The following is a 25,309-nucleotide window of genomic DNA, read 5'->3' on the forward strand; positions in this document are numbered from 1 at the left end:
TATGAGACGTAGATACAGCATGAGTATACCCAAGCCCTTTCATATTCTTAGCATGTTTTCTAATAGTAAGAATTTTTCCAAGGCTGTCGGTGCTTGAATTCAGCAATCTGACGGATTTAGTCATCTGATCCAGTTCGCCATTTAGACGGTTTACTTCGCGCTTTAATTCAACAATGGTTTCCAGGATCTTTGCTTTATCTTCAGTGAGAGCAAGAATAAGATCATTTTGCTTGTCCAGAACCTAAGATTCTTCAACCCATTTAGTATGCAAAATACTATAAGCATCATTAAGAGTATCATCAGAAAGTTCATCCTCATCAACATAAACAATATTAATCTTTGAGGAACCAGCAGCATCAATATGAATTTCAAAATTTTGATTAGGAATAGTGGTAGTGAAGGCAACAAAATTGCTTATCTGGTCAGAATCACTCCCTTCTTCTTCCTCATCAGAGAGAGTGGCTCTGTAACCCCTCTTTTATTTTTTTTTTAGGAAATTCGGACACTCTTTCTAGATATTTCCATAACCTTCACATTCATGACACTGAATACCTTTCCCTTTACCAGCATTGTTGTGAGAGCGATCTCCACCTTTTCCATTTCTGTGAAAGTTCCCATTCTTCTGAAATTTTGTTGAAAGTTGTCTTTGACATCTTGAGGGACATTCTTCCCGGTTATCTGGTTGAACCTCTTCATCACCCTGCTATAATTCTTGGAAAGCATAGCAATAGTGTCATCAATTTCATTCTCCGAGTCAGAGTATACTTGCTCTTTCTGATCAAGGATAGAGCTGAAGAGCCATTCCTTTATTTTTCTTCTCGATCTTGGGAAGAGATAACTCGAATGTCATGAGAGATCCCATGAGTTCATCAAACTTCAATGTCTTCAGGTCTTGAACTTCCGCAATAGAAGTGATCTTCATCTTGAATCTTGGTCTTAGAGTCCTCAGCATTTTATAGACCAAATCCTCATCCGTCATGGGTTTCCCAAGAGAGTAGGACTCATTAGCAAGATCCCGAATATGCATGTTGAAGTCAGCAATAGATTCATCTTCAAACATGGTGAGAGCTTCAAAGTTTGTGGTAATATATTGAAGTTTTGCTCGCGCACTTTGGTGGTCCCTTCATAGGCAACATCAAGGATCTCTCATGCTTCTTTAGCACTCGTGCAGGTATTTATGAGCTTGAAAACATTCTTGTCAACGCCATTAAAAAAGCATTAAGAGCACGAGAGTTATCCAAGGCAGCTTCATCCTCTGTAGGACTCTAGTCATTCTCAGGTTTGAGATCGGTTTCTGCCCCTTTATCATAACAGTTATCGGGGCTTCCTAACCGTAAATCACAACCTTCCATGTCTTGCTGTCAATGGACTTCATAAAGGCGCCCATGCGAGCTTTCCAGTAACCATAGTTGATTCCTTCAAGAACAGGAGGACGATTAACAGATCCTTCTTCCCGGGAACCACTACAACAAATCTCACAATTACCGATGATTTTTTTCGTCACTAATAACCCCATAATCGTCGCTAAATCTATTTAGCGACGATTTTAGCGACGATTTTTATCGTCGCTAAATGTCCGTGCCTAAACATATTTAGCGACGAAATAATCGTCGCTAAATATTTACCGACGACATTAGCGACGATAAAGTCGTCCCTAAATGTTTAAAAGAGGATTTTTTTATTATTATTTAGCGACGACTTTATCGTGGCTAATTTGCGCGGGGCTAATTTCGCGCGCGAATTAGCGACGATAAAGTCGTCGCTAATAAGTTAATCTTTGTCGTCGCTAATTATTTATTTTTTTCAATGTTTTAAATTATTCATTTTTATGGTCGTTAATTATTTTTTATTTTGTTTTTCGTTTATGAAATTCTAAAATGAAAAATCAAATAAAAATCAAATTATATTATCGAAATGAACTTATATATAAAATACGGTTACGATTTCGATTATCGACAAATATGCAAATAAAAGTCTACTATATACAAAATATGTAATAAAACACTAGTCGCGACCTATGAACTTATATATAAAACACCGTCGGAGTGTGGACCTATGAACTTATATCGAAATGAACTTATATATAAAACACCGTCGGAGTGTGGACGCCAGGCGTCGGAGTCTGAACACCGGCCGTCGGAGTCTGCTGGCTGTGGGTCGATGGAGCCTGCTGCGAACTATGCGAACCTAAACAAGTCACACAACCAAACACGAATCAAACTAACTTGTCACAAAATCCTTAGACTTGTCATAAAAATTTCTAGACTTGTCATAAAAAATTTCCAAGTCGTCATAAAATTCAAATTTCAACTTCAAGATTAACTAGCAAAAAGCCGAGCCCGAACAAAAAAAAATCAATCTCAAATCATTATTCATTGATTTCAAAACTCAACTGTCAAATCCATTTTCAAATTAATTCCTAATCCAATCACAACTTCAAAAATCGAACGCGAAACGGAATAATCACATTTCATCAATCTCAATCAACCATTTAACCAAACAAGCGAATCCTCATCAAAATCACCAAAATAAATAACCCGAGGCTCAGAATCACAAAACGCAATCGGTCAAGACAAGTCCTCGGCCAAAATAACAACAAGGCTAACTCAAATCCTCAGCCAAGATAACACATGGCCAAAACGAGCACTCGGCCAAGACAATAAATAAGTCTCAATAATTCGAAATTCACAACAATAATCACAGCCTCATAATCAACAGAATTTTAAATAGCATTCCAAACAAAACCTCAAAATTCACACGTCCAACACAGTTCCAAACCAAAATTCGTCCAAAAAAATTCAACAAAAATTAAAACATGCCCTACAATCATCACCCAACCATTAAACACTCTCATAAACGTATACAATTTCACATATACAACTCGGATTCAAAACCCCCCAATTTTCGCTATGAACCCTAGATTCAATTTCAATCTAGTCCAAGGAGAGGAAATTCCTTACCTCCAATCACGAAATAAGCTTCTCTGGTTGTCACTCTTGCTCCGGTGACCACACAACTCTCGGTGGACGGTGACGAGCTTCGGAGAGACAGATCTGAGGAGAGAGAGAGAGAGAGACGTGAGGAGAGAGAGATGTGAAGAGAGAGAGAGACATGAGGAGAGAGCGACTTACCGGAGCTTCGGGGACCGCGGAGGACGGAGGTTCGTCGGAGGAGAATTGGGTTTTTGGGAGAGTTGGAGAAATGAAGATTTTTAGGTCGAGGAATAAAATGGGAGAAACTGATACGCGACCTGGTATTTAAAGACATTTACCGACGATTAAATCGTCGCTAAATGTTTAAAATTCGTCGCTAAATCATTTCATTTAAATTCTTTTGGGGGCATTTTTCCCTCTTTAAATTTCGTTAAAATTCGAAATTAATTCGATATTAATTCCAAACTATTAGCGAGGATTTAATCATCGCTAATAGTTTTTTACACATTTAGCGACGATAAAATCGTCGCTAAATCATTTCATTTAAAATATTTTGGGGGCATTTTTCCCTCTTTAAATTTCGTTAAAATTCGAAATTAATTCCAAACTATTAGCGACGACAATATCGTCGCTAATTGTTTTCCCGCGAACTTAGCGACGAATAGAAATAATTAGCGACGAAAAAATCGTCGCTAATTATCTTTACCACCAAACTTTAGAAGTTTTGGCACCAAATAATTAGCGACGATAAATTCGTCGCTAAAAGGGTAATTAGCGACGATAAATTAGCGATGATTAAGTCGTCGCTAAATGTCATATTTCTAGTAGTGAACTATCCATCATAGGCAAACATAATAGAATAAATAGGAAACCACCCTAATATTTAGGTGTCTGCTCTGATACCAATTGAAATTCTGTTTAGAGTGAAAGACAAGATGTCGTACACAATGTAGAGTAAATGTGTCTGATAACTTTCTTTAACACAGATAATGTATAATCAACAAAGTAGTGCGTAAAAGTAAAGGACACACAATATGGATATCCAGTTTGGTGTAACGTCATCTAAGTCATGGGACTCATAGCCAGTGGAAAGGATTTCACTATCAAGTAGTCAATTGTACAAACATGACTTATATCAATACAACAAATATCAACGCCCTAGAAACTATTACTACTAGTGATTACCAAGAACAGGACTCCCCTTGAATTTGAGACCCCTCTCAGTTCCACTCTTCAAGCACGCGCATATGCTTGGTCAACATCAATCTTAACGCACGTGAAGACTTCAATCACGCAATCACAAAACGTAAATCTCACAAACACTCAGACTTCTGGAATAGTGTTTGAGGAATAACACCGCTCTAAACAAAACAACTAGTTTCCCAGTCCGCCGATCGTGCACGTCTAGGAACCCTAATTCTTTTGTTAAAGCCTCAAGACTGCTAAGGGGGGAGCGCACAGATTTTTTAGCAGTTATACATCTCTGGAAGTAAATCTAGGGTTTCCTTACCCATAAACGCGAGAAGATCACCAAGGAGAGTCTTCGGCGGTACGATCTGGCAAAACAAGAAACTTGACAGAAAAATAGTCTGCACACAAGGAGAAGGATTCTCGACAGATACTGAAGCATGTACACCAACATCTTTCCTTAACAACTTGTACTAAAAATAATGCCAACTCGATCGTAACAACAAATTGGAATAAACATTTAGGAAACTACTGGATACATATGAAATCAAAATATCTGTTAATATTTTTTAAAAATAGTAAACAAGGATAAAAATACCCTCCAAACTTATTTTCAATGTACAATACTCAAACTTCTTCAAAGAAGAGAGAGAATAATACCATTGGAAAATTCTTTATTTCATCACAATAAAAACTTGTTTTTAGTTGTGAATGTTATTACAAATTATACCAAAAATAAAATGAAGAAATGAAGAAGATGAAGAAATGAAAATGAAATAATTGAATTGAATTGAATTACTGACCATACCAAAATAAAATACAGAGTATATAACGAACGAAACTACCAGACACATCATCTAGTAAAAGACGATAATAACCTCACTGATTAACACAATAAGAGGGCAAAATCGTAAACTAATAAAGGGAAAAGAAAAGGCTGAAACAAATCATAAAACCGGTAAAGTCTTATGACTGGCAGACTAAGCAACTCAACTAACTATTACAGCAAATAAAAAACAACTAGATTCCATTACTCTCCCTCAAGATGGACGAAAGATGTCATTGAAAGCCATCTTGGACATAAACGAACGTAATGCTGGAGCAGGAAGAGGTTTTGTAAATGCGTCATCCAGTTGGTGCTGGGAACGAACTGGTAATAGCTTCAAATCACCTTGTTGCACATGATCGCGTACAAAATAGAGATCAATCTCAATGTGTTTTATATGTTCATGGAACATGGGATTGGTAGCAATGTAGATCGTTGCTTGGTTATTGCAAAACAGGATTGTGGGACTTTGTTGAACAACATGAAGTCTCTCAACAGCTGTTGTAACCAAATCAATTCGCTTGTGGTTGAAGCTAATGATCGGTACTCTGCCTCTGCTGAAGAGCGTGATACTGAAGTTTGCTTCTTGGACTTCCAAGCTACCAAAGAGTCCCCAATTAGCACGCAGTAACCAATGACTGATCTTCTAATATATGAGCATGTCCCCTAGTCTGCATTAGAATAACCCTTGAGCTGAGTAGAGGAAGATGCTAAGTAGAAGAGCCCTTGTCCAGGAGATCTTTTGATGTATCGCAATAAGTGATGAGCAGCTAGCCTGTAGATTCACACAGAGGGAGCTGGTAAAAACTGACTTAAAGCATGTACAACAAAGGAAATATCTGGTCTAGAGATGGTAAGATATAGGAGTTTGCCAATTAAACTCCTATAATGAGTGATGTCTTCCAACAGGACAACATCTTCAGAAGTCAAGGAAACTATGTGATTCATTGGAGTAGAAACTAGCTTTGAGTCTAAAAAGCCATAATCTTTCAATATCTGCAAAGTGTATTCTCTTTGACTCAAGACAATACCATATGAAGATCTAACTATCTCAATGCCAAGAAAAAATTTCAAGGGGCCCAAGTCCTCGAGTTTGAACTCTGAATGTAGGAGAGACTTGACTTCATCAATGACTTCTCTGTCAGGACCTGCAATGATGATGTCATCTACATATAGTAAAATAGCCATAAAATCAGAAGTAGAACCACGAGTGAAAAGAGAATAATCATATTTGGATTGTGTGAATCCAGATGACACAATGGCATTGGCGAAAGTTATGTTCCACTGCCTTGAAGCCTGCTTAAGTCCATATATGAACTTATGCAGTTTGCATACTCATTTGTACCCTTCCTGTTTGTGCTCCTCCCCCTGTTTACCATAACCTAAAGGCAAATCCATGTATACTTCTTCAAATATGTCACCATTCAGAAAGGCATTATTGATGTCCAACTGTGCTAAAAACTAGTTATGAGAAGCTGATAAAGCTAATAAAACCTTAACAGTCACTAGTTTAGCGACATGAGAAAAAGTATCAATGAAATCAACTCCATCTCTTTGGTAATATCCATTTGCAATAAGGCGTGCCTTGTGTCCAGATAAAGACCCATCTTAATTGAATTCGTTGGTGTAGATCCACCTAAAACCAATACTTTTCTTATCAGGTGGTAAGTCAACAAAATACCATGTGTTGTTGTCTTCCATAGCCTTTAATTCGTCTGCCATAGGATGTCTCCAATTAGCATGTTTGCAGGCTTGTAGTAGTATTGAGGTTCAAAATGTTCAGATACAGATAGAACAAAACTTTGAAACTGACATGACAAACTATCATACGAGGAGAATTTTGAAATATGATGTGGTGATGGTAAGTGTACACCCGATCTTCCACTGATCAAGTTGCAATGATAGTCCTTAAGCTTGGTTGGTGGTGCTCTTGGCCTATCTGATTTTCTAGTAGGAAGTTGGATAGAGCCTTCATTAATAGGTTCAGTTGAGTCTTGACAGTTCAAGTCCTGCTGATGACTTGATTGTCGTTGGGGAGACTACACTTCCTTCTCTATGAGGATAGGTGTCTCATGATCATTTGGAGCATTTTCTGCAATATCACACACATGTAGAGGTAATACTACAACTGGAAAAGATCAGAAATTGTAGATTTGGTTTTTATACTATGAAAAGGAAACACTTGTTCATTAAAAACCACATCTCTAGAGATGAACACTTCTCTAGTTTGAAGATCCAAAAGTCAGTAGCCCTTAACACCCTGAGGATATCCTATGAAGATACACCTCCTTGCACGTGGCTGGAATTTGGTCCTGTGAGCCTGTAAGGTTGAAACAAAGACTAGGCTTCCAAAAACCCTCATAAAATTGTAATCCACATCCTTGTGATAAGGGATGTTATAAGGACATTTCTGTCCTAGAATAGGACTAGGGTTACAGTTGATGAGATAGACTACAGTCAAAACACAATCAGAGCAATAAACAATTGAAATTTGAGATTGAAAAAATAAAGCCCTTGCAACATTGAGGATATGCTGATGTTTTCTTTCAACCACATAATTTTGTTGTGGTGTCTCTACACAAGAGAACAGATGCAATATCCGAAGATTAAAAAAGAAATCACTGAACACTAATTCCTTGGCATTATCATACCTGAATTGTTTGATAGAACAAGCATATTGATAAGTGATCATAGAAAAAAACTTGGGAATAAGTTTGTGAACATCAGATTTATTCCTCATTATATAGATCCATAAAAACCTACTACAATCATCCACAAGAGTAAAAAAGAACCTATATCCAGAGTGAGAAGTCACAGCATAAGGACCCCATACATCACAATGAATGAGATCAAAGACCTTGCCAGACATATGATTGTTTGAAATAAAAGGCAGTCTATGTTGTTTAGCTAAGGGACAAATATACAAGGATTGTGCTTATTAGAAGACATGTAAGAAAGCTTAGATTTAAGAGATTCTAATCTCTTAAAAGAGAGATGACCAAGGCTATTGTGCCAAGTCTGAGCTGTGATGTTGTAGACATGATCATTACTCAGATTCTTGAGCAAATAAAGACCTACATGCCTTTCATCCTTGTCAATCATCCTCCTGGTCTTGATCTCCTGTATATCACAATCATCAAATGAGAATGTAACAATGCAAGAAGAATCTAATGTTAAAGAGTTGACTGATATCAAATTGAATTTGAATTCAGGGACAAAAAGCACATCTTTGAGCATTAGATCCTTATTTGCAATAATATCACCATAGTAAAGAATATGTATCACGAAATGATTAGGTAGAGTGACTGTGGAGTTGTGAAGGTTTTCAACGTGTGGAAAAGAGATCTATTTGTGCATATATGTCTAGATGCACTAGAATCAACAATCCAACTTAGACTTGAATTAGCAATGCAACCTGAATTGCAATTTAAGTAGCAAGAACCTGCTTGGAAGTGTGTTAGGTTAACATTGTATTGACCTTCAGGCTGTGTTGGAGTAGTGAGTTGGTTGGAGAGCAAGTTGATGATCTGATGTATCTGGTCATTTGAGAGGTTTGATGTGGATGCATTTGGCTCATGCCTTCCTTCCACGGAGACCTCTACAACATTGACTTGATTATTGGGTTTAGGCTTGTATCCAGTTGGATATCCATGCAACTTGTAGCACTTGTCGATGGTGTGACCAGTCATTTTGCAATGACCACAAAATGAACGATCCTTCTTGTTGTTGTTGGCGTTGTATTGGTCTTTCTCTGATCATTGACTTCCATCGCCATCAAGCTAGATTGATCTTGACATACAAAGTTGTCAACACTGACAGATCTTTGCTTTTCATCTTGGCACACCATGGCAAAACCCTTGTTGATAGGCGGCAAAAGATCCATGAGGAGTATTTGACCATGAACTGTAGTGAAGGAGTCATTTAGCCCCATAAGAAACTTCATGACATACTCATTTTGCATAAAATTGACTAATTCCTTTGATCCTCCACAAGTACAAGCACCAGCCGGCCTGTAATTACTTAGTTCTTCCCAAAGAATCTTGAGTTTGGTGAAGTAAACTCCCACTGTCTTCTGATCTTTAACCATGTTCATGATCTCACGTCTCAGCTTGAAGATTCTTGGTCCATTGCTTTGCTCATACCTCTCTCTAAGGTCTTCCCAAATGTCTTTAGCATATTCACCATATACAACGCTTAATGCGATTTACTTGGTACAGGAGTTGAGAATCCATGTAATCACAATGTTATTGTTCCTTCTCCAAGAATGAAACAAATTGACATTGCATTCTTCAGGCTTCACGATCGTTCTGTCGATGAAGCCTATCTTGTTTTTGATTGAGAGTGCCATCTTCATTGATCTGCTCTAGGATGGATACTTCTCTCCATTTAATTGAGTAGTTACTAAGATCATACTAGGTGAATCGGTATGGTGCATAAAGAAAGGATCGATCGAATCTCAATCGGAGTCCTTAGCGATGTGATTCCAGTCGCCGACACTTCTCCATTTAATTGACATAGCTTCTTGATTCGTCATTGTCGATCAATGCAGAGAAGGAAAAAGTCTTGAAGAAGGAAGAAGATCTCTTTTCTGAAGAAGATCCGATTCAGATCCAGAGTCGCGAAAGTTGCTCTGATACCATTTCACGGGCTGAATATCAGAATTAGGGTTTTAGAGAGAGAAAGGATGAAGATGAAGAAATGAAAATGTATCAACTGAATTGAATAGAATTACTGACTAAACCAAAAGAAAATACAGAGTATATAACGAACTAAACTACCAGACACATCATCTGGTAAAAGACGATAATAACCTCACTTATTAACACAATAAGAGGCCAAACTCGTAAACTAACAAATGCAAAAGAAAAGGCTGAAACAAATCATAAAATCGGTAAAAACTTATGACTTGCAGACTAAGCAACTCAACTAGTTATTACAGCAAATAAAAAACAACTCGATTCCATTAAAAACAGGTAAAAAATAAAACGAAATTAAAACTACAAATTTAAGAGGCTCTTCTGTTTCACTTTCGCTATAAAGGTCTTGCATATAAAAAAAAGTAGAAGAGATGAAGTGACCACTTTCAATTCTGGACAATTGTATATCCCACCGACAAAAAAAAAATAATACACACACACACATAACGCGCAACGATGCAAAACAAGGAGAGGTTGTTTCAAAGATGTAGAATTTCAAGGGTCTCAGTTGATATCCATGAAAGGTTGAAGAGAAGAGGCCACCGCTTTCAGCTTTGGACATTGATATAGAAGAGCCCGAGACAAGGAATCCGCAACGAATTGAGCGCTCTTTAATTTGGGTAAAAATGCCATCGTGATACTTTTCAAACTGCGAAGGTTCATTATTATCGCATCCTCATTTTCAAATGATATTATTTCCTCTAACTGCATGCAATTCATGATGGTGATCTCTTCCATACTGGGAAACGAGGTGTTTTTACCAACAACAAACAATGTCTTCAATTCGTTACAGAATTTGATCTTTAGTTTCTTGAGAGAGGAGAATGCCCCGAGTGGAAGTGCCGGAGAAGCCGTTTCATCGCCCTCTGGACCAAATAACGCTCGCAGGTTTGGCAAACGAGAAAGTTCCAACTCATTAATGTTTTGAAGGAGCGGAAACACGGCCGGAGAATCATATAACATGTACTCCATCTTGTCACACTCATAAATTTTGACTTTCTGCAAGTTTTTTATGTTTTTGACGGATGCTGAAAGACACAAACTTTTTTCAACGCATTTCAACACACAAAGGTTCTCAGTATTATTGGGTACCATGATCGGACCCTCGAGAGAGACTCTGTCGTCATAGCGCATGTACATGGTGTTTCGGGTTTGCATAAATTCGGCTTTTTCATCTAGAAAGCGCACACCTCCCACCATAAATCTGAAATCACACGATTGGTAGCCATGTCTCTCACCGAGTCGTGGAGCTTCACACATTTCTCATTCTTTTTGTTGACTACGTCGATCAACAAGCAATCACGCACGAGCTTGTTCAACATAACATGACATTTGCCCTTTCTTTCTTTCTCCGTCCTACCATGATCAACTCTTCCTTGCACTATCAACTGGTTGATCAAAGAACTTCTATCGATGAGATGGTCTTCAGGGTACAACGCGCAATGCATAAGACACTCTTTATGTCTCACATCCTTCAACCGATCGAAACTGAACCTCAATATTTTAGTAATTTCTTCCGATGAAGAATGTCTGGCATCCTTGAGCTCAGTTAGCGCGAACTTCCACTCTTCTTCGTCCATTTTGTCTCTCATGCTTCCAGCCACGGTGACAATCGCAAGAGGAAGACCTGCACATTCTGCAGCGAATCGCCTTGCCATTTTTCTAAGTGTCGGATCAGAAGCCACACGTTTTCCAACCTTATCGAAGAACAACTCCTTCGCCTCTTGTTCCGAGAGAAGCCCCATTTCTATTATCTCTTCGCATTCCATCTTGCTACATACGTCGAGTGACCGAGTCGTGAGTACTAACTTGCATCCATTTTCGGGAGTTGGGTTGAGGACTCCGATCTTTTTCAGAGGATAATGTTCCCACATATCATCGATGATGAGCAGGAATCTCTTGTTTTTTAATACACTTAACAACTCCGCAGCCCTTCTTTCTTCATCGTCTTTCTCGTCTAAACCCAAACCAAACTCACGTGCGACTTTATCCTGTAAACCTCTTACACCGGATGCCTTTGACGCAGTGATCCAGACCACCTTATTGAACTTGCTTCCAATCTTGTCGCCAGCTTTCAAAAGGTTGTTATGGAGATGTTCGAGCACGGTTGTCTTACCAGACCCACCCATCCCATGGACTCCAATCCTCATAACTTTATCGTCTTCCAAGAAACGCACTATCTCTTCTTTTGTCTTCTCCGCCGGCGTATCGCCTCCAAACATCCCTGTCGTCGTTGGCTTATCTTTCCCACGTGGCTCTAGTATAATGACCAAAGTGCCTTCCCGTAATTTAACACCTTCTTCGTATAGTTTAATGACTTCGCGTATCATTTCTTCAACTCTTCTCCCCAGCCTTGCCCGTGATAAGAATTTGACCCGGCTCACTTCGTTTCCAATTTTTTTTGTTTCGTTAACCATATTCTCCACGCGTTCCAGCCAGAAATTGAGTTCATGTATCTCCTCGGTCTGTCCAGGAATGACCTCGGTTTTGAGCCTCGTTTTTATGTGTGCATTTTGACCGCTGAGTTTCTCTGATTCCTCTTTGAGAGAGTCCATTTTCTTTTTTATGTCTCTGTGTTGTTCCCATCGCTTGGCTACGTGAGGCGATACGCATCCCACAACAGCGCCAATTGCTGCTGCAAGAATCTCCATTACTGCGTCATTGAAATTTACTTTTACTATTACTGTGATTTACTTTTTAAAAGTAGCAATTCATAAACGAAAGATATATCACAACGGCAAAAGAGCTACTGTATCAATGTTTCATTTGCTCTATATATATGTAATTTTATGAATGTGTCTTTCTATTTTAATTCAAATAATACTTATATTTTTTTAAATTGCTTAACCCTAATTTATGTTTTTAGGGTCAAAATATAATTTAACCAGTTTCGTTCAAGATATTTTGGTTCGTAAAATATGTTTCTGGTACTGACTTTCATAAATAAATAAAAATTAAAATGACTAAAATGCTACAAAATTAATGACTTTTGTTCCAATATTTAAAAAAAAAAAATGGACAGAATGTCACAATCATAAAAATTCAAGGACTATATGTTTAAGGGAATAAGATTAAATAATGTTAAAGAACTTACGACACAAATATAAGTCAACTGCTTGCTTGATGAGTCTAAGAAGAACTTTGTGTCGCGTTCAGTTCCCTAGATTCATAGTAGATTTAATCAAAGTATACATGTGCGGATCACTGCAAATAGAGAAAAAAAAAACAATACATTTAAGTTAATATGAAAATGTAGCAGGGCCAACTGGGGCACGTCCAAATAAATAAATAAAAATGGAGAAATAATGAATTTATAAATTAATACACATATATGTGACCAATCAAATATTGTTAACCATCAGATTGTTTTGCTCTATATGAACTCTTGCTCTAAAGAATTTACCCACACAAAAAACTGTATGAACTTTTTTTTTTTAAATATCACATGAACTAAAACAAAACTTATATATGATAGAAAAATAAAGACAAAATTGAATTTAAAAAAATATTCCATATAAGCTTCAAAAATAGACTCATTGTCTTGGATGACAAATCATGTCTACTGTAGAATTTCGCCGTAGTTCACTATTGATAAATTAATTGTCGAATTTTTAAATTATTTACATTTTTTTAATTATAACATATTTAATATGAGGATGTTTAAGTAAAAAAATAATTGTCATTGGCTATGTTCCTACAAGTTTGCAAACGTTGGCTAATTCCCAATTTTATAGTTTAGTTTTGACTATAAATCTACAACGCCCAATTAAATATTTAAGCTCTTTTTATCACAATTTACAAATATAACTATTCTATGATGTATGAAGAATATACCCACAAAAAAACTGTATGATTTTTTTTTAAAAATGTCACATGAAATAAAACAAAACTTATATATTATATAAGAATAAAAGACAAAATGGAATTTAAAAAATTATTCCATAGATATCTGTGTTCAATAATTAAATATTTAAGTTGTATTCAATTAACTGGTATGGATGTACCATCGTGACGATCTCTATATGTAATTTTAAAAATGTATCATTATATTTAAATTAAAATAATACCTTAAAACTTTGAAATTTCTTCATTTTAATTTATGTTTTTAGGGTCAAAATGTAATTTAATAAGTTTCTTTCAAGATATTTTGGTTTGTAAACTATGTTTCTGGTGTTGAACTCTATAACAAATGACTAAAATTCTACAAAATTAATTAGTGTTGTAGCAATATGCTCAAGAAAAATTAACAAGAGAAAGCCACAATAAAAAAATTCAAGGACTATATGTTTAAAGAAAAAATATTAAACAATAAGTTCACGAACTTACGACACAAATATAAGTCAACTGCTTGCTTGATGATTCACAGTAGATTTCAACAAAGTATACATGTGCGGGTCACTGCAAATAGAGAAAAAAAAATAGGACACTTAAGTTCATATGGTAAATGTATGTACAATTTTTATTTAACAAATTAGTCAAGTCAAGGTTTCACATTTTATATTGAACTTACTACCTCGGGTGTGTTTAATTCGCATTCGAAAAGCTTTTCTTAGCTTAACTATGGCTAATTCTCAAACGATTGCGAATCATCAAACTATTTTGCAAAATCTTGAATTTTAGACAGCTAGTCATATCTAACACAATAAACCCATTCTAATAAATAATAATAATAAACACTCAAATATAATTCTTTGAAGTACTAATAATTCTGAGGTCTCTGTTACATTTTTCAAGTTATTTATTTGATCTTATACACTACCATAAGCCCAAAAACCACATGAAAGTGATCAAAGGTTCTGTTGTTACGTTATAAGTTAGTTTTATTTTTTAGAGCAAGTTGTATGAAAAGATGTCGGTCATCATGTTTCTGCTTATGGTAAGACATCATTTTTCTTGTGCGCAGACTGTTATTCTGGCAAGTTTTTCGGTTTTGCCAGATTGTCTCGCTAGTGATTTTATTGAGCAATATTCTTGCGAGTTTGGGTAAGAAAACCCTAGATACACTTCTAAAAGCCTTGAGAACGGCATGTTGGATATTTAATCCAACATGTTGGATTCTTAATTCAAGGTTGGATTTTTATGTTAAATAATTATGTGTTGTAAATTGTCAATAAAGATAACCCGTTAAAAGTGATATAATTTGATGTAAAGATATTGAGTATTAATGTATCTAATAAGTTGTGGGCCTTTTAATGTGTAGATCACTATAATTTCTATTTTTATGATGGGCTGAAATAGTAAGCCCGGTAGGTTAACTTAATGGTTGTCTATAAATAAGACTTGTCCCTGGGTCACACGTACTAATTTGTCACTTTCTGATATCCCATCGACAAAGTGAAATAATGGAGACACAAATGGCTTTCTACGTGTTGATCTAGAAGACCAATCGTCATGGATTCATCAGGTACGCTTACGCATATGATTTAGGCTTTTTTTTATTTATTCATCATGATTCGGTCATGGAATTAGGTAATAGACCCGTGATATTCGAATCTATAAATAGATATCAGGGTCAATCATGTTTAAAATTTTGAGAAATTTCCTTTTAATTATTCTTTGACACATATGCGTTTAATGTCTTTTGGATATGAATATTTTTTATGATCGTCTATGTCACACGCATGCGTATGTGTTAATTCTATTTTGTTTGGATGATGAGTTTATATATACATCCATCTGATTATGGTTTCGATTTCATGTTGTGGTATTGGATGTTGCTTTTGTTTTCTCTTGGACATTATGATTCATAAGACATCTTTGATTTGAGTTTTATTCAAAATCGTCCTTAAGTGGATATGTATAATCATTCAGTTTCGATTTTACTATCGTGTGTATGTCCTTTTGTCTATTTTGTTTATCAAATCTTGATGTTTTATCTACATGTCGATTATGGCTTATAGTGTTTTACATCAGATAAAATGCATTATTTATCTTTTTTCTGTTCATTGAATTGATCAATGGCATCAGCCAGAGACGGCCGTTCGTCAAAAGGGTAGAAGCCTGCTTGCCCTAATTATTTTTTTTCTTCAGATTAATGCACAAATGGGCCTCGATTATTTAAAGTGGTGGGTTTATCTCATATAAAAAAATTAAATTCAAATATTGGTATTATTTAGTATGTATGTATTTTAAAATAAGTTAATTGAAGCAACATGTCACCAAAGTGACCTCTTTTGTGGAAATTTATTTATTTTAAAATATAAAGTTTTGTACGTGTAATTTTTGTGAATATTTATCGACCCAAAAAAAGATAAATATTTAACTTAATTTTTTTTTACATGTGAATAATAAATTGGCCCAAGGGAAGATTTATTATTTGATATGTTCATTATTGTATGTATTTGATTAGTGCACCAAGATATCACTTACAAGTCACTATTTTTGTCCAAAGACATAATATTGAAAGAGTGGACGGTATCTTGAGATGAGATTTACCATATTTGAATTTGAATTTGAATTTCGGTTTAGGATTTTCCCTAAGCATGCTTTGTTTGTTTATTGTTCTTTGTATCAGTTACGACTTCTTGAGATATTTCTGCCAACATCAATTCAATTCATTTGCTGAATGGCTCCAACTTCAAGTCATGGAATGAGAACTTGCTGATTGTTCTCACAGTCATGGATCTTGACCTGGCGATACGAACTGAAGCTCCTCTAGTAGTTACGGAAAAAAGTACCTCTGATGACAAGAGGAAGATGGAAAAGTGGGAGAGACCGAATTGCATTAGCATAATGATCATGAAGAAAGCCATCCCAGAAGCATTCAGAGGCACGATGTCTAATGAAATTAATATGGCTATGGAATTCCTTGTTGATAATGAGAAAATGTTTGTCAAGAACGAAAAGTGTGAAATTGGTACGCTCTTGATGTTGGATTGGATGCATACAAGAAGAGTAGTAGTTGTTGCTTATATACATCTGATATAATAAGTCTCACAAAAGACTCTTGCTTGTAACTGCTGAATAATTGATAAAGAGTTGAAACTTTCATTCTTTCTTCCTTGTTTGTTTGAAGCTTTAGGATAAACCTCAGTCTTTAGTCCTTAAACAAACCTAACAACAATTGAAGAGTCAAATATAGATTTTCATGAACAAACTCTTCATGGTTTGCTTAAAACAGTATATTCACAATCTAAGGATCAAAGGGCTATTGATCTCAGTATGATTGTTAGGAGAACCTATGATGTCTGGTTATGAGACATAGAGAGTTGGAGACTCTATAATTCTTCCTAGGTATCTTTTGAAGATACTGAATTGACCAGTGCACTTCTAGAGACATCGTAAGAACAAACCATTTAACCTCTTCTGTCTCAGAGTCACTATGTATGAATTGCATCATGGTTACCTCAATCCTGAAATGAGACATGTCATTTCATAGCTTACATACTCTCATTTGAGAAAGTCAGAGTTCTAGATTCACTATGTGATATAGACAAGACCTATTGATGAAGTACTAAGTTATGAAGATGTCATGAACAACTTTGTGAAGATCTCATAGATATGGAATTCATGTACAATATTGCTGAAATGCAATGTATATCACCTCATGCTTTGTTCCTTGGAATGTGAATAAATGAACTGGCCAGTGTCCGAATTGAGTCATGACTCTTTTAGATGAATCAATGTGACTTGTTAGCTCCTCGTCAATACATTGTTTGACAAAAGAGTTGAGGAAATAACAACTATAATGGTAAAATGGTAATTTTATAAATCTCATCTAGTTGATGATATTCATGAAGGGTAAACATAGATAATATTCAATGGATCCACTCATCACAATTAATTATAATTTTTTATTAGAAAATATGTTCATTTGAACCGAGAGATTTTCAGTGTCAACTCTTCAGTGGAGTCAGTTGACATTAAGCTAGAACTTGGAAAAGGTTTGTGAACTTTTGTGTCCAAGTATGCTAGCTCAAACTTTTTTCATTTGGATCCATGAGGTCACTACCACAAGTCATTAGAGTAGGATTAGTTAAACTAGTAGTCAAGTCAAAACAAGTTCAAGTGTTGAACTAGACGAATTTTAAGAAAATTGTCTAAATGGTAATTTTGTCCATAAGGACATAAGATGGCATGAATGTCAAAATAAGATTTTGGACATTGTCATATGATGACAATGTGAATTAAGTCCACACGGCCAAGAATAGTATTTGGGCCTTGCGGATTGAATTTCGTTTTATGGAATTTTATGTGAAAATTATATATGGGCTTTTCTTGTATTGTCTTGAACAAATAAAGAAACATCTAGAAGCATGTTCTAGATGAAGATTTTTGTGGCCACCATCAAAAGAAAAAGGAAATTATTTTGTGCATTGATGTATGAAGATATTTTCCAAAAAGAAAAAGAGGAAACAAATTTATAACATATATGTCTGGAGAGTTCGATGACTTTCTTAAAGAAGAATGTACCGCTTCTCAGCGTGCAGCACCTTGCACACCTCAGCAAAACGAAGTGTCAGAGAGAAGGAACCGAACTCTAATGGAGATGGTTAGATCAATGATGAGTTACTCATCACTCCCTCTTTTCCTTTTGGGGATATGCCCTCGAAACAACAGCTTACATTCTGAACCAAGTCTCGTCTAAAACGGTTCCTAGTACTCCTTATGAACGGTAGACTGGCCGTAAAGTAAATCTATGCCACATTAGAATTTGGGGTTGCCCTGTACATGTGCTAAGGCAAAATACTTGCAAGTTGGCTAGTAGGTCAAAATTATGTCTGTTTGTTGGATATCCGAAGGAAACCAAAGGTTTCACATTCTATAGTCTCGAGGACAACAAAACGTTCGTTAGCACGAACGAAGCAAAATTGTACTTGAAGAAACGTTGGGTGAGGATGCTTCTACCTCATCTGTAAGAACTATTCTTACCCTAGCTGAAACACAACCAAATTCATCGGAACCTCGTCAGGAAGTACTTCGACGTAGTGGGAGGGCTTCTCAAAAGCCTGACAGGTACATGTCTTACGCAGATACTCTCGTAGCCATCTCTGACATGGATGGCCCTATTTCCTACAGCCAAGCAATGGCTGGTTCTGAATCAAACCTTTAGCTTGACGTCATGAAAGTTGAAATGCACTCGATGTACATCAACAAAGTCTGGACACTTGTAGACCTTCCCAAAGGGATTAAACTCGCAGGGTGTAAGTGGATATACAAGAATAAAATGGGTCCGGATGGGAACGTTGAGACGTTCAAAGCACGACTAGTGGCTAATGGTTATATCCAAAAGAAAGGTATTGACTATGAGGATACCTTCTCGCCAGTCGCGATGCTTAAATCCATCCACATACTTCTATCCATTGCTGCAGCTCTCGACTATGAGATCTGACAAATCGATGTTAAGACTGCCTTTCTGAATGGCAATCTTGACGAGCTCATTTATATGGCTCAACCAGACGATTTCGTGGAAGAAGGTCAAGAGACAAAGGTTTGTGAGTTGCTTAAGTCGATTTATGGATTAAAGCAAGCATCTAGGTCATGGAATATTAGATTCGATGAAACTGTAAAGAGCTTCGGTTTTGAGCAGTCGATAGATGAGCCTTCTGTTTACAAGTTAATACACGAGGACAAAGTTGTGTTTCTAGTATTGTATGTCGATGATATATTACTCATAGGTAATGACGTGGGTAAGTTATCTGAGGTTAAAATCTGGCTAGCAAAGCAATTCGATATGAAGGATCTAGGAGAAACCGCGTACATTCTGGGGATTCAAATCTTTCGAGATCGGAAGAACCGGACTCTATCGCTCTCTCAAGCATCTTATATTGATAAGGTGATGGATCGCTTCTCGATGAAAGACTCCAAGAAACGCCAAACACCCTTTAGACATGGAGTCTCACTCTCTAAGGACCAGTCTCCCAAGACTGCACAAGAGATTGATGACATGAGAAAGATTCCTTACGCCTCATACGTAGGAAGTCTCATGTATGCTATGCTTTGCACTAGACCAGATATCTGCTTTGCAGTTGGCGTAGTAAGCCGCTTTCAGTCCAACCCTGGACCAAAGCACTGGATTATTGTTAAGCATGTTCTTAAGTATCTACAGAGAACTATGAACTTGATGCTTACATATCCAGGTACTGACCTGACTATGACGAGATATACCGACTCCGATTTTCAGGCCGATAAGGATTCCAGGAAATCTACTTCAGGAAATGTGTTCATCCTAAATGCTGGATCGGTTGTTTGGAGGAGTATCAAGCAATCTTGCATTGCTGACTCTACAATGGAAGCAGAATATGTGGCTGCTTGTGAAGCATCCAAAGAGGCTGTATGGCTTAGAAAATTCCTTAAGTATTTGGAAGTCATTCCAAAAGTCCACGAGCCCATGACACTTTATTGTGATAACAGTGGGGCTGTCACTAACTCAAAGGAAACTCGAAGCCATAAGCGCTCTAAGCATATTGAGAGGAAATACCATTTGATTCGAGAGATCGTGCAGTGCGGAGACATGGATGTGAAGAAGATCTCGACGGTGGACAACCTGGCAGATCCATTCACCAAGAATTTAGCCAGCAAGGTCTTCGACCAGCATCGGGAGAGATTGGGCATGAAGGACTATTCACATCTTCTTTGAGTCAAGTGGAAGTTTTTTGCCTTTAATGCCCACAAGAAGAGTAGTATTTGCTGCTTATATGTATTTGATGTAATAAATTCTCACAAAAGACTCTTGCTTGTAACTGCTGAATAATTAATAAAGAGTTTTTCGCCTTTAACTGCTGAATATAAATTCTCACAAAAGACTCTTTCATTCATTCTTCCTTGTTTATTTGAAGCTTTATGATAAACCTTGGTCTTTAGTCCTTAAACAAACCTAACAACAAATGAAGAGTCAAATATAGATTTACATGAACAAACTCTTCATGGTTTGCTTAAAACAGTATATTCACAATCTAAGGATCAAAGGGCTATTGATCTCAGTATGATTGTTAGGAGAACCTATGATGTCTGGTTATGAGACATAGAGAGTTGGAGACTCTATAATTCTTCCTAGGTATCTTCTGAAGATACTGAATTGACCAGTGCACTTCTAGAGACATTGTAAGAACAAACCATTTAACCTCTTCTGTCTCAGAGTCACTATGTATGAATTGCATCATGGTTACCTCAATCCTAAAACGAGATATGTCATTTCATAGCTTACATACTCTCATTTGAGAAAGTCAGAGTTCTAGATCCACTATGTGATATAGACAAGACCTATTGATGAAGTACTAAGTTATGAAGATGTCATGGACAACTTTGTGAAGATCTCATAGATATGGAATTCATGTACAATATTGCTGAAATGCAATGTATATCACCTCATGCTTTGTTCCTTGGAATGTGAATAAATGAACTGGCCAGTGTCCGAATTGAGTCATGACTCTTTTAGATGAATCAATGTGACTTGTTAGCTCCTCGTCAATACATTGTTTCTAACTTATTCACAAGTGACAACGGAGTTGAGGAAATAACCACTAGAATGGTAAAATGGTAATTTTATAAATCCCATCTTGTTGATGATATTCATGAAGGGTAAACATAGATAATATTCAATGGATCGACTCATCACAATTAAGTATAATTTTTTAGTAGAAAATATATTCATTTGACCGATAGATTTTCAGTGTCAACTCTTTAGTGGAGTCAGTTGACATTAAGCTAGAACTTGAAAAAAGTTTGTGAACTTTTGTGTCCAAGTATGCTAGTTCAAGCTTTGTTCATTTTGATCCATGAGGTCACTACCACAAGTCATTAGAGTAGGATTAGTTAAACTAGTAGCTAAGTTAAAACAAGTTCAAGTGTTGAACTAGATGAATTTTACGAAAATTGTGTAAAGGTTAATTTTGTCCATAAGGACATAAGATGGCATAAATGTCAATATAAGATTTTGGACACTGTCATATGCTGACAATGTGAATTAAGTCCACACGGCCAAGAATAGTATTTGGTCCTTGTGGATTGAATTTCATTTTATGGAATTTTATGTGAAAATTCTACATGGGCATTTCTTGTATTATCTTGAACAAATAAAGAAACATCTAGAAGCATGTTCTAGATGAAGATTTTCATGGCCACCATCAAAAGAAAGAGGAAATTATTTTGTGATTTGATGTATGAAGATACTTGCCAAAAAGAAAAAGAGGAAACAAATTTATAGCATATATGTTATATGTTGGAAGGCGAAATATTGGAAAAAGGGAAACAAATTTCCAGCCTTTGTATTTTTATGAAAGGAATGGGAAACAAATATTGTGCTCATGAATATGTGATATTCAACCATAATAGAAAAGAGGAAATTGCCTATTCAAGGCAATCCCTTCTCCTATAAATACCACACCTCATTCACAATGTTGAAACAAGTTTTTGGTGAGGCATTCTCTCTCTAGAATTGGTCGGCCCCCCTCTCTCTCTCTCTCTATCTCTCTCTCACTTCTTGTATTCTTTTATTTTGGCACCTAGGTCCTCATTAGACCTAGCGTTTTGTATTAGCTCTTTGGCTCTAAGACTAGTTCTTGAGTCATTGTGTTTAACATTGCCCACACACTAAATCCTTTCAAAACTCGAAGACTTTAGTGGTAGAAACTATCGTGGTTGCTCGGATTCAAGAAGACACGAAGGAGACAAGCTAAGTGGGGAGACGAGTGATTCAGCCAATCCAAAAGCTTCTCAACGCTCAAGCTTCAAACAAGGTTGGTACCGAGTGAAAACTCATTATAGTTTTTTTTATGTTAGATTACATGTTCATGCACTTTGTCTAGGTAGTAAAATCGTTTTACATGTTTTTAAAGAACTTTTTATATTCCGCTGCTTACTAGAAGCGTTAAATTATTCTTAATCCTAGATCTATTCCAACACTTGACAAGTCTGATTTCAATATAGTATAAGGGTAAATGCAATATTAGGGAGTACATACTAGAGATGTCTTATCTTGCTTCAAATCTTAAGGCACTTAAGCTTGAACTCTCTGAGAACTTTCTAGTGCATCTAGTTATGATATCTCTTCCTACTCGGTTTGGCCAGTTAAAGGTGAGCTATAATTTTCAGAAAGAGACCTGGTCTCTTAATGAGCTCATCTCATATTGTGTTCAGGAAAAGGAAAGGTCGCAGCAAAATAAGACATTAAGTACTCACATGGCCTCAACCTCTAAGAGCGGGGACAAGGGAAAGAAAAGAAAGAAGGATAAGGAAGCTGCAAATACAGCATCTCAGAAGAAACATCAAAAGCAACCAGATAACCCTGAGGAGACTAGTTGTTTCTTCTGTCGAGCTGAAGGGCATGTAAAGAAGCATTGAGCTAATTATCACGCATGACGTGCTAAGAAATGTATGCTTCTTAATTTGGTTTCTTATGAGGTTAATTTAACTTCGGTACCTAAGGACACGTGGTGGATGGATTCTGGTGCAACCACTCACATTAGTGTGTCTATGAAGGGTTGCCTCCGTTGCCAAAATCCAAATGATGCTGAAAGATACATCTATGTGAGAGATGGCAAGAAGGTTGAAGTTGAAGCAATTGGAAAATTTAGATTAATGCTGAAGACTGGATTTTATTTGGATCTTGATGAAACTTTTGTGCTACCTTATTTTAGACGGAATTTGATTTATGTTTCTTGTTTGGACAAATTTGGTTATTCTTGTGCATTTGAGAATGAAAAATTTATTTTGTTTCACTTCAAATATGGTTAGTTCCGGCTCCTTATCAAGATACGATTAATCTATATTCCATTGATATAAATGCTTCATTTAATGAATCCTTGCATTTAAGTACTCGAGTGTAAAGAGAAAATTATCTAGCGAGAATTCGGCCGCGTTATGGCACAAACGATTAGGTCACATCTCCGAAAGGAGAATACTGCATACGAAATTCTATATCACTTAGATTTCACGGACTTTGATATCTGTGTAATTGCATAAAGGGAAAACAAACCAAGAAGAGGATATTTGAAGCCAACATGACTTCAGACGTCTTAGAACTTATTTATATATACATTTGTGGACCTTTTTCCAACATTTGCTTGGAATGGTCAACAATATTTTATAACGTTCATAGACGATTTTTCAAGATATGGCTACATATATCTCATTCATGTAAAGTCACAGTCACTAAACATGTTCAAGAAGTTCAAAGATGAAGTTGAAAATCAACTCAACAAAAGAATTAAAAACGTCGGATCTGATCGTGATGGTAAGTACTACGGTAAATATGACGGTTCATGTGAACAACGTCCAGCACCATTTGCTAAATTCTTAGTAAGAAGTATGATTTGTCATTCTACTTTACCTGAATCGCTTTGGGGAGAAGCGCTAAAGATTGCATCATATATTAACAGGGTTCCAACTAAGGCAACACGCAAAATCCCTTACGAACTTTGGACGACCAAGAAGCCTAGTCTGAAACATATGCACGTTTGGGGATGTCCAGCTGAGGTAATATCTTATAAGCATAATGAAAAGAAATTGGACTCAAAGACCGTGAGTTGATATTTTTTTGGATACTCTGAGAGATCTTGGGGGTACAAGTTTTATGATCCACAATTAGGTAAATTTTCGAGACAAGAAATGCTCGATTCTTTGAGGATGTCAAGTTTGCAGGGGAGATACAGTAAGAAAACTTTTTTTGGAAGAAGAATATGTTAATATTCTCATAGGTGGTATTAACAGTGATCAGGCATTCAATCAGGACTTAACTCCAGACATTGTTCAATGGCCAATTCAAGACAATATTAGGGATCTCCTTGCTCAAAAAATTGTTCCAAAAGAACAAACTCTGCCACCTCAATAACATATGCCATTAAGAAGATCCTCCAGAGAAAGAAGAAGTGCAATACCAGATGATTATGTTGTATTTCTTCAAGAATATGAGGATTATATTAGAGTGAAGGAAGATGATCCTATCAACTTCCTTCAAGCCATGGAAAGTTTTGATTCTCAAATATGGATCGATGCCATGAATGAAGAGATAAAATTTATGAAGGACAATGACGTTTGAGACCTTGTACCATTACCAGAAGGTGCGAAACCCATTGGTTGCAAATGGATATTTAAGACCAAAAGGGATTCGAAAGGTGATGTGGAAATGTTTCACACAGAAAGAAGGCATCTACTATAAAGAAACTTCATCCCCAGTTTCCACGAAAGATTCTTTTAGAATTATAATGGTATTAGTAGTGCATTTTGATCTTGAGTTACATCAGATGGATGTGAAGACCTCGTTCCTCAATGGTGATATCGAGGAAATAATCTATATGGCGCAACTATAAAATTATGTGTTCAAAGACGCAAATGATTTTGTCTGCAAACTTAAGATATCTATTTTTGGACTCAAACAAGCATCTCGGCAATGGTATTTCAAATTTCACCAAGTGCTTATTTCGTCCGGTTTTGAAATGAACTTTGTGGATGAATGTATATACCATAAGTTTTGTGGGAGTTAGTGTATGTTTCTTGTTTTATATATTGATGACATTTTGCCTGCCAGCAACGATATATGCTTATTGCACGAAACCAAGAAATTTTTAACTAAGAATTTTGAGATGAAAGATCTTGGTAATGCCTTTTTTGTATTAGCAATCCAGACACTTCGAGATCACTCTTAGGAGATTCTTGGATTATCACAAAAGAGCTATATCGAAAAGTTTCTAAAAAGATATGGCATGCAGGAATGTAAATCAGGAAAT

The 25,309-nt window shown here is 36.3% G+C and overlaps 2 protein-coding genes across 2 annotated transcripts; both read right to left on the reverse strand.

Annotated features, from left to right (window-relative positions):
- Positions 1-8,632: 8,632 nt before the first annotated feature.
- Positions 8,633-9,295, reverse strand: LOC149398138 (uncharacterized). The gene is made up of 2 exons (XM_089614471.1): positions 9,163-9,295; positions 8,633-9,114 (listed from the first exon to the last, which is right to left on the reverse strand). The coding sequence occupies exons 1-2, from the start codon at positions 9,293-9,295 to the stop codon at positions 8,633-8,635; spliced, it is 615 nt and encodes a 204-aa protein (XP_089470597.1).
- A 1,524-nt stretch (positions 9,296-10,819) lies between these two features.
- LOC149398139 (disease resistance protein RPS5-like) lies at positions 10,820-12,295 on the reverse strand. The gene has a single exon (XM_089614472.1). It carries the CDS (start codon positions 12,293-12,295, stop codon positions 10,820-10,822), a length of 1,476 nt encoding a protein of 491 aa, XP_089470598.1.
- Positions 12,296-25,309: the final 13,014 nt, after the last annotated feature.

This window comes from Urtica dioica, chromosome 5 (assembly GCF_054948205.1).
Source record: "Urtica dioica subsp. dioica isolate 48M chromosome 5, U.dioica_male_clone48M_v1_H2, whole genome shotgun sequence".
NCBI lineage: Eukaryota > Viridiplantae > Streptophyta > Magnoliopsida > Rosales > Urticaceae > Urtica > Urtica dioica.

Excerpts from the sequence above, each read along its gene's own strand:
- LOC149398138 (XM_089614471.1), bottom strand. The coding sequence starts at position 9,295 with ATGGCACTCTCAATCAAAAACAAGATAGGCTTCATCGACAGAACGATC. Across the intron at positions 9,115-9,162 it reads TACATGGATTCTCAACTCCT|ACATTTGGGAAGACCTTAGA; the intron begins GTACCAAGTAAA and ends AATATGCTAAAG.
- LOC149398139 (XM_089614472.1), bottom strand. The coding sequence starts at position 12,295 with ATGGAGATTCTTGCAGCAGCAATTGGCGCTGTTGTGGGATGCGTATCG.